At 38.0% G+C, this 10,839-nt stretch overlaps 1 protein-coding gene across 1 annotated transcript in view; it reads right to left on the reverse strand.

Moving 5' to 3' along the window:
* Positions 1–10,720, reverse strand: part of LOC104515526 (serine/threonine-protein phosphatase 4 regulatory subunit 4-like) — a gene marked incomplete at its 3' end in the record, with an annotated part of 25,142 nt that extends 14,422 nt beyond the window's left edge. Inside the window, exons 1-2 of the mRNA XM_010159536.1 lie at positions 10,631–10,720; positions 10,071–10,144 (exon numbers count right to left, since the gene is read on the reverse strand). Coding sequence (XP_010157838.1) covers positions 10,071–10,144; positions 10,631–10,720 — 164 coding nt within the window. The remainder of the gene's footprint in view (positions 1–10,070; positions 10,145–10,630) is intronic.
* Positions 10,721–10,839: the final 119 nt, after the last annotated feature.

Below are 10,839 nucleotides of genomic sequence, written 5' to 3' on the forward strand. Positions count from 1 at the left end.
CAGACCACAAGCTGGTCAGCTGCACTTCTCATGCCGCACAGGCAAACAGTAAATCATCCCATTTTGCAGACATAACCCCTTGCAAGCAAAATGTAATGGTATTACTGACTGCAACAGCGTTTCCCCTACTGTGCAGCTCTGCGTGTATCAATTGAGGTATCAATGCTTCGACCCAGTTTGAATCCAACTTTCCTGCTTTTCTCCAACTGGTAAAGTGAAATGTGTTGAAGTTACACAGGCAGCTCTGAATAACTTTTATTTAATCTTAGCATAAACTGATGGCTCCAGTGCTTAATGTTGGTCTTCGTTGTTCAACAACAGACAGCGGGGTGGGGAGAAAGCTAATTGATACCTACCCAAATTAATTCACTGTTTTTACTTCAAGAAATGGGGACGCAAAGCTTTTTACTAAGGGCATAATTGACAATTTGTACACAAACCTATTTGCATAAGCAAAAAAAAAACCAACCCAGGGGCTCCAAGACTTTCTGCTGATACCCTTCCTCATGCTCCAGGATTGCCACAGAAAACCCTGTGGCAACTTTGCAGTTTTATTCAAGTTACAGCACAATTATGTTTAAAAAAAATTAAAACAGATTATATCATTCTCATTTACAATACCCTGAGGAAAGAAAAAAAAAAAAATCCTTTTTTTTTTTTCCCCCTCAATCAAGTGGAAGGTATAACTTAAAAAGCCTATGAGAAAAATGCCTTAGGAAAAATTGTCTGTATTGATCTATTTACACAGCCAGGAGAATTCTGCTAAATTGGATGATTATTGAAAAAAGGATAAGAAGAATGGAAAAATTACCTATTTTTTCATTAGAAAGAATGTAAGACTATGCACTTTGAGGCTTCAGTCTTTGTTCGTCATTATACATTATTTTGACTTGGTGATGCTGGTCACCTTTATTTATGTAAACTTAGAGAAAACCTAAGTTTGAAAAAAAAAAAATGTCTGAAGTCCTACAAATATCTTCCTGGCTACTCTAAGTAGATAAAGTCAGTAAAACAAGACCCCTAGTTACTATGCTCAGCTTGGATTTACACACCTAAAAGACGCAATCCCATTCATCTCAGTTCATCTGTCCCGGCCTACACACAGCCTGAACCTGACTTTCTTAAGCTGTAAAGAACAGTGGAAGAACAGGAAAGTAGGAACTACAGAGAAACACGGGGACTAAAATCAAACGGTAGCATGTTTCTGTAAACAAAGCATGTAATTTTGGAATTGTACAGTGACTAAGAAATATTGTCTATATCTGCAGTGTGTTAGGAAAGGGGTAGGTGTCTAAAATCCAGTAGTATGTAAGGGGTAGATGGACAAGACATTCCCAACAATAGTTAACAAGTTCAAGAAAGCATAGCAATTCCCCTCGGTCCTGCTGTGAATTGATAGACTGACAAGGAATGACTCAGCTAATCAGCACATGAGAGATGTACACATCCTCAAACCCACAGCCACGCAACATGGAATAAAGAAAACTGCTCCTGAAACAACCGCTACCAAGAAACAGAGAAACATACCCAGAGCCTGATATTTTTATTCTTTAACATTAACCCCTCACAGGGTAATGCTTTGCGAAAAGACACGTGCAGGAAGATTTATCTGAATGCAAAAGAAGCTAAAAGGTAGAATTTAAATAAGAATACCTACATCACGAGGAGTCCATTCAAATAACAACCCAGACAATGAAATATCTGGTACATTCTCCTGCTTGTATAAAGTATCAGCCAGAGGCAATAAAACATGCCTCAGACAGATGCATCTAAGAGATCTAGCAGAATTTTTCAAGTGGTTCTTTGTCTCTTTTCTCATTCTGTTTTATTATGACTCATAAATCAGAAGTACATTTTTCTTCCCTAGACAAGGGTGTTCATCTGATAGGCTACAGGGAATTAACATTCAATGGGAAAGACTCCATCTTGTCACAAAGTCTCTCCATGAGACCAGCAAGGTCTTTCATGGAGAGAGGAGCAGCTTCAAGGGCTGCAATAAATGTGATGGCCATGCAAAACTAGTCTTAACAGACTGAGGCATAAGAGAACCATTATTTTCAAAGCCTGCAAAGGATACCGTTATTGGTCAGATTGGAAAGACCCATACACAACCTGGTCTAGGAAGGTGATTATACACTGGGGAGAGGAAGGAGGGGGCATCAAGATGCACGAGTGCCAGTGACATACGTAGCATTCCCATCACCACCACATTCAAATAAAAAGATTCTTCCTACTTTTGCACCACTAGCCTATCTTTAAAATTTTTTCCCTGAGCACATAACTGTCCTTGGCTAAAGATGCCATTTGTGGCATCAGTTCTGGAATCTGAAGTGGCCTTCTTTTTCAGGCACAGAGTCCTATAATTGTGTATAATTTCACAGTTGTTTCTTCAGCTGTATAAAGGTTTTGCCAGACTATATCAATAGAAATCCTCACTATAGAAGTCACTTCCAATTTCTTCTTCAGTTTTCCAGACCTAAAGAGAACTTTCCTTATACAAAAAGCTGCCCTGAAAGATTAAGACACCCCCTACCAAAGTCAGAGAATGTCTGAAATACTGAAGACCTCCTTGAAATGCGCAGTCTCAAGAAATGTCTGCACCCCCATTCTGTTTTCCTGATGTAAAAACTTCCATTTAAGTGACGAAATAATCCTGCTTTCTTTCTTGTGACATAAAGCTTTGGGGTCTGAGGCTTGACAAAGATCCAGTATAACTTTACCACAGTCTTGGCATTTACACTACCAGCTGATGGAACACAGACAAAAACATTAATATTACTAAGTTAACTCTAAAAATAGCTAAATAAAAAAGTTCCAAAGTATACCCCAGAGAACAAGATTAATTTTAAATCTCAACGAACTTATTTCTTGTCTCATTCCAAATTATTCCTGTCATAGCATATCAGCTGAGACACAGACACAGGTCCAAGCCTGCAGTCCTAGTTCCTAAAGTCTTTAAATTATAATCAGAATTTCACCTCAGTAAAACAACTTCCCTTCACACAAAGTTTACAAAATGCAGCCATGTGAACAATACATAAGGGAGTGTTATCTCCCCCGCTTTGTAAGGATTCAGAAGAGTATCTAAGACAGCTGTGAATGTTAAAATATGTGGTGTATCAGCACTAAGCATCATTATTCTGAACAGTAAGAGTACTCAGATTTTTGGGACAGTTAATGACGCATGCTACTATCCCGATCCTCACAAAACTGGAATGTCTACTACTGCTTTTAGAGGAAGAGTAGCTGGACCAGTACTAACTGCTGCTGCTTCTGTCAGCAACAAACGAAGTAGAGTCAGAGTGCAGGGCCATGGAAGCATCACACTATGACATCTGAATGGCTCCCTATGCCTACAACCAATTAGTCCTCAAAACACCAGATGGAATTTGGGAGAAGGTCCACCAGATATTCACTTCAGTCACTAGCATACGACCGTCATTATATCACAGGGCATCATCATGTGAGAGTGTTCTCAGACTTGCCATAAATGGATGGACAACCTGACCTGCTCTTTGAGGAATCTGTACCTTTGATGCATTCTATCTCTACCTTTGATAAATTCTAACAGAAAACATAGTATTTTACCATCTACATCTTCACGCATCTGCAGGTCCCGACATAAACTAGTGCAATGCTATCATCTCTTGCCAAATTAAGCAAATGATACCAAATTAGTAATATTGAGCAAGCATGAAGATAAAAGGTCCTTACAAGTACAAAATGTTATTATAAACACTTGGAGCTTTCTAAAGAAGGTGGTATAAAGGAGAATTATTACACTTACACATTAATTACATACCATCTCAAAATGAACTGTGCAGCTGTTAAAGTTATTTTTTAAATGCCAGTGCTCATCTAAACAAAAAACAAAACAAACTCAGTCTCCTGCTGGGCAACATTCTATTCCTGTATGGAATTTGTCATGTAGAAAGAAACAAACATTGTAAATATTTAGCTGGATATTCCTACGTACATCTTTTCTAGGAGAGCACGATAAGGTTTTCCCAGGGTGATAGAACAATTTTTAGAAGTCAAGAAAACTCACAGTTCTTTTAACTGCATTTACAATCAAAAAAGGCATCTACACAGCTACCTAGTTTCTCCTTATTATGTCATGCACAATGATGCTCTGAAACATAAATACAATTGACAGCTCCAGAGGAGAATTTGACAATGCTTAGGGAAGAGCTACCACTGATCTCTCACATCACAGCTCACACGTAGCCTTCCAGAAGTCCATTTCATGTCAAAGGGCTCATTAAATACACTACAGCGGATACTTTATACTCTCTGGTCATTTCAACCACTACTTGACTTCACAGATTCAAGTTTAGAGTAACCCAAACTAAATCTGTTCCGCTATTGATAGGAGTCATCTACCAGCTGTGACTTCTCTGCTCAATCTCCCACTTACAGTAGCACGAGCAGTCACGCAATTGCACACTTTGTTGGAAGCCAGCACCAGAAAAATTTATTAGAATTGGCATCAGTTCCCTAATCTGGCCAAGACCGCATGGCAGCAATAGCATTAGGGCTGGCACACAAAATTTATCAGTAACACCCAGACACATAAGGAAAGAAGAGCTGCTCTTTCTGATAGAGAAAGAGCTTCATTAAACTGAACTTGACTGTGAGACTCTACAGCAGGAAACCTCAGCCTCACGAATACCAGCCAAATGTAGTGCTAAATCTCAAAGCCATTTCACCCAAGCACCGTTCCCATGCCACTACCCAATTCCTTTGTTCTGGGACAGGTCGTTTTTAAGGTGCACAAAGCCCTGGATCATACAGTTGATCTGTCTTAAATCTTGTATTTTAAGGGTTTGCCTCAGATAAACTAACTCTCCAAGGTGCTGTGCAGGCACAAGGGCAAGCGCAGCACAGTAGTTTCATCGCAGCAAATATGATCAATGCAAGTATTTGCACAAACGTAAACTTTAATAAAAGTATGTGACAGCATCATTTCAGAAGACTACAGGTACACCTTTCACTTCATTATACATAAATTTATTTGCATAATAGAGTCAAGGTCAAGCAACTAATTTAGCCATCCAACTAAGTGAATCAGGAATGAAACATAAAATTCAAGATGTAATTTACGAAATAAAAGACTAATACTTTCTATGTTAGTATTTACAGCTTGCCAGTATAGTTGGAAGAGTTATTTTCCAGTGTGCTTAGCATTACAACTGGATCTTTCAATATACTATATATGTATCAAGACCATAAATTCAGAAGCTATGTAATCAGAATAGAGCAGCCCGTTCTCGTGATTATATAATACAATTAAACTGACACGTTTGTATTAGAAAATCAGCTCCTAAAGTTACATTTAAATTCAAAGGTGAGTTGCCTGCAGCTACAGCGAAAAGAAAATCTCCAAAAACTAACATACACCTGATAAAGAATAAAAACTATAAGGAAAATTAAAAAAAATATTTTAAATAGTAGTGGGTTTGATGCTCACAATTAACACATATATTGTATAAAAAGTGTTTAGGATTTGAGACTGCTCTACCTAATCAAAAGATGGCCACAATAAAGTACAATTTTTTAAGACATGCTAAGTTTATAGGTATTGAATTCTTTCCAATCTAAAGTATCTATTGTGTCTTCCAAAACTGTTAAATGTTTTGGAGGGGTATTGTGTTGTTTCCTAAACTGAAAGATAGGATTACTCCAAAACCAAAGCACAGTATGTTCCCAAAAGGGTAAATAATTCAATATTCCACCTCAATAACTCATTATTACCCTGTTATTTTGAGTATGACAGAAATTTCATGGCCTGGAAGCTTTAACGCTAAGCAGGCAAAAATAAACAAAAAGTTGCTGAATACAAAATAATACAGTACATACAACAACGTAAAACCCTTAAGGAAATCTACCAGAAAAGTCCTCAGAAAACCAACCACAGTGTGCATGCCAGTAAGCATCCTTGTATCCAAACCAGGTTCATATGGGGCAAAGAATACATATTTTGCTATTGGCTGTATGCCATAGAAGCGTGAGCTACAGTAAGACAAATGCAAAATAATAACATCAATCAAACAAATATTGGAACTAAGACTACAAACAAAAGTTCATAGCAGGAATAAAAATCACTGTCCCTGATTGCTTAATGCCATTGTCCTGGCAGAGATCACAATGCCCTGAAGTGGAATGCAAACTATTCAGTTACTTCACTGCAAAGTCTGGCAGTTTGTCTTGATCTGCTGATGGCTTTATGATAAACCATCAATCTTGACACCGACGTGGTTGAGATGTACATAGCTGGTTTGCTTTCCTTGTTCTTCTGCTGGGCCAGCAACATGCAACACAGTCAGAATACAACTCTGCAGTGATTCCAAACACCCCAGAACACACCAAGCACTGGGGCTGAAGCTCTGAAACATAGATCCTAGGCACTCAGATGCCTCTCCCTCTTTAGGTACCTGAATCCATTTGATTTCAGTGGAAATTCATAAACATCCACGACAACCTGGTCTAAGCCCAGTTCCTCAACCAGAATCAAGGTTAATTGAGATTACAACAAATGACAGTCCAATTTGCTACCGCATTCTTATTACATTAGAAATTGCTCAGTGTAATTGCAGAATGTTACCTAATTAGTACTGAGTACTCTGGGCAACAAGGATCTAAAGCTGAAGTTCAACCATGCTTGTGTCATATTAAAGTGACTCAAGCCACCAGGAGAGCTACTGAGGCCTTTCCTTTTGCTGGTACAACATCCACATGAAGAGCCAAATCAGGGAGTTGATTTAGCTGAAAACCAATCTGATGAAAATTGATCAACTTTAGTTAGATCATCTTGTCAATCTACCTCATTACCTAGTTATCTAAAGAACAGTACTGGCAGAAAAGGGGAGACTGAAAGCGAAGTCATCCCTTAAAAATAATAATTAAAAATACATAGAGAGAGAAACTTGATAGGATTAACAAATTTACAATTAGCACTTTAGAACACAAAATAAAACTATGATAGGTAACAACAGAAAACCAATTAAAATGAAGCCACATCCCTATGAAAGTGAGCTCTCAAGCAGGATTAATGTGTCAATGTACTCACATTGTACTAAGAACATTAGGAGACATACATTTATGTCACACTCAGGAGAAGACTGTGAACAGTATTTACAAAATCGATGACAACACATAATGGCTAGATACAGACAGACAAGACATTGTGGAAATACAAAATAAACATTAGATGGATACCCATACATACTAGGATGAGCAAACAACTTCCCAATGTCAAGAAGTAAAAGAGCACGCCAGAAACTCCATAGTGTTACTGGCAAGTGAGAGGCAATATAAGAAGTGAAAAAAGAAAAATGAACTGATGAGAGTTGGGAAATTAATACCTCCTCATATACACAGTTTAGCAAGAATCAGTCACAGAAGGAAAAAAATTAAACACACTCCCCACCCCCACCCAAAAAAAAAAAAAACCACCCACAAAAAAACACCACCAGGCACCAAAACCCTCAGACAGCAAAAGGCTCTACTATTGTCTCCAACTAGAATCACAGAATCACAGAACGGTTTGGGCTGGAAGGGACCTTACAGACTATCTGGTTCCAACCCCCCTGCCATGGGCAGGGACACCTTCCACTAGACCAGGTTGCTCAAAGCCTCATCCAGCCTGGCCTTGAACACTTCCAGGGATGGGGCATCCACAGCTTCTCTGGGCAACCTGTTCCAGTGCTTCAACTAGGATTAACTAGGATGCCAATGCACTTGTTTTCAGACCACAATAGTAAAAGAGACTTCTGAAGCAGTAATCTATCTACTAAACATAAAACTGCACATAGGCAGACCAGAATATCCAAGTTCAAGGGTGGAGAGGCAAAGCTGAGGTGGGCAGGTTTTGGAGGAAAAGAAGGATGGGAAAAGAGAAGAAAGTGGTTGGGCTTTTTTGTTCAGAATGAGTCATTAAAATGTGAGGACTCTTTTTGGACTTCCACAGAAAACAATTACTAAACATTAGCTTTGCTCTATCACACAGCTTTGAGGATTCACTCAGTATTAGTCAGCTCCATTGTACTGTACAAGCAACACTAAAGATATCCTCCTCAGTAAATTCAAAATCTCCAACTTGCAGATTAGAGTTACATAAATAAGTGACAATATAAAAGATGATGTGACACAACATTAAGTATTTTGATACTATTTGTAGGTATTTAAGGTAAGATATTTGCATTTTACTATTGTTCTTCCATCTTTTTTTTAATGTATATGGTGATAGCATCATCCTTTCCAAATGGAGCACAACACAGACATCATTAACAATTCAGTTCAATCCTACCAAAGAATTTTTACAGAGGGATTTTCAGAAAAGTCAGCGTCTTTTTGGATAACATGAAGGAGAGTCCCACATAAAGGACAACCTGAAGGACAGCAAACAATGCATCCATGTGAGAAAATGAGGCATAAAAAGACCAGACTGACATTACTGTCAAACAGGAACAGGCAGGGGCATTGTATTATAATGGATTAAAAAATGTCAGACAAGGCAAAAGTACATACCTTTGTACATTATATAAAGGATATATCTGTGTTACAGGCAGCTTTTCAACTCTGTTTGCTTATACTCTAGCCAGTACAGGGAAGGCAATATACTATTGAACAGCAAAAGCTTCCACTGGATTATTGTATTAACATACCCGGACAATCACAGCAAGTGATTGCCTTACAGAAAGCTTATCAAGCAGAGATGAAGCTACCTTTCAGCAATGAGGACAATGCAGAGGCAAAAATGAAAACTTCATTACAAGGAAAAGATTATTATGTTCCCAGAACAGCTCCTCAAGTAGAAAGCAAGCAGATGAAGATGTCAGAAGTTCAAGGCCAGGCTGAAAAGCAATTAGTAAGATGAAAGATACAAACTGGAACCTTTTACCCTTTAACGAGGCAATGATCCAGTAAAGACACATTGCTGGAAACATGATCTTTAATTGGGAAAAGAGCAAAGAAATTTGCTGCCACACAGAGAAAGGAAAAAAAAAGTCAACTATGCCAATTGCTGTAAAACCCAGAATTGATATGCATCCTTTGAATTTATATGCATCACATGCAAACTGTTTCCTCTGATTTTCCCTAAAGTAAACAGATTGCTTTCATTACAGGAACTATTAACAATGCAAGTTTTAAAATCCACTATTTAATAAAGTTCAGCATTAAAAAAATCAACAAACAAATAAACAAAAAAAAACCCACAACTCAGTATCAGAAGTACTATCACTGGACAAAAATGCTTACCTAAAAATAATGCCTCACACCCCAAAAAGAGAAAATTAAGGCACTGAGAATATCTACACTAAACACTGAGGACTAGGAGAGCACTTAAAATAGCAGAATAAGCAAACACAGCGAGCGCTGCAGCCGGTTCTCCAATTACTAGCTATTGTTTAAAAATGCATATTCAAATCAAAATCCCTCAGAACATTTGTCAAAGATGACTTACACAGTAGTTGAAAGATCTGTACTTTAAACTATCAAAATTTCAGTTATTCAAGTAGCTGCAAATAAATACTTTAAGAAACAAGAAGGAGATAAAATGAAAAACCAGAACACAGGGAAGTATTAATACAGTATGTTCCACAGTATTTTCTAAGGACTATAAAACTGATCTCTCAAGTTCTCTCTTCTGAAAGCCCAAACATATGCAGCATGCTGGAACAGCTCTGTTATCAGTCTCTGGTAACTGCTCATGCCTTAGAGTGAACACGAAGTCATTGAAAGATTGGTGTTATTAATGTTCACACTCAGGGAGTCTTGCAAATTCAACTGCAGGGGAAAAGAAGATGAAGTACAACTCTGCTGGTGAGGGCCATATTAGAAACTCGCAGAAGTGTTTACACATGTATGCAGGCATCGTACTCTATGCTGTGTTTTTTTAAAAAAAATTACAGTACCTATTTTTAGCTTGTGTATGTTTAACGTAGCAGAAAGTAAATAAACTACTACTGAAATACAGAAAATATAAGGAGTGAAGAGTAAAGCACTAAAAAAAGCTGTATGTAAGCATGATGGTCAGCAATGTTTCACAGGAGTATTTTAGGAAATACCTGAGCAGATAAACAGCCCTTTCAGTATCACTGAGTTCTTCATCAACTGTCAATCTTTCTATTTCTTCTGGTGTCTGTCAAGCATGAAATAGAGATTATGAGTTTACAATGCCTTACTGTTTCATCATTTTAATCTTCTTATAACAACCCCTTCCTCCCCACACATCCAGGGACAGTTCCACCAGTAATTTGAATTTAATCCTTGAAATCTGTAGCCAACGTTTCAAATTCAATCAAATAAATCTTTCACCAGGAAATGATGGAATGCAATGGAAGTGCAGTTCCATGTCAGACACGATCACTATCCATCACTCAGAAGTATAAACAAGTCACATATAAATTAAAGACCAAAGTTTGTCTATTTTTTTCCAGCTTAATATTCTTATACTGAAAATATTAAGTCCCTGCGATTATTCCAGACTGTTTACTCCAAAATGACTGAAAACAAATCCTAGTATCGTGGTGCTGTAAAGAATAAACTGCCTCTTCAGTTAGCTGTGCATAAATAAAACGGAGTTTCAAATGGATTTTAAAGCATTGTTCTATTTCGAAGTATATACCTTCAGGCTCCTGCGTACCGGCCTCTCCATAATAGTTAGTTCCTGCAGGTCTTCTATGTATCCAAACAAATTGCTCTGACTAAAATCCATTTTGGAGAAGATGATTATTGGACGCATGTAACAACTCAAGCCTTTGGCAAGCGATGCTCTCTGCGAGTCTCACATCGCACTGAGGGAGGCAGGACCGGCACGGCACGGCACGGCACGGC

This window comes from Eurypyga helias, unplaced genomic scaffold, assembly GCF_000690775.1.
Source record: "Eurypyga helias isolate BGI_N326 unplaced genomic scaffold, ASM69077v1 scaffold629, whole genome shotgun sequence".
Lineage (NCBI taxonomy): Eukaryota > Metazoa > Chordata > Aves > Eurypygiformes > Eurypygidae > Eurypyga > Eurypyga helias.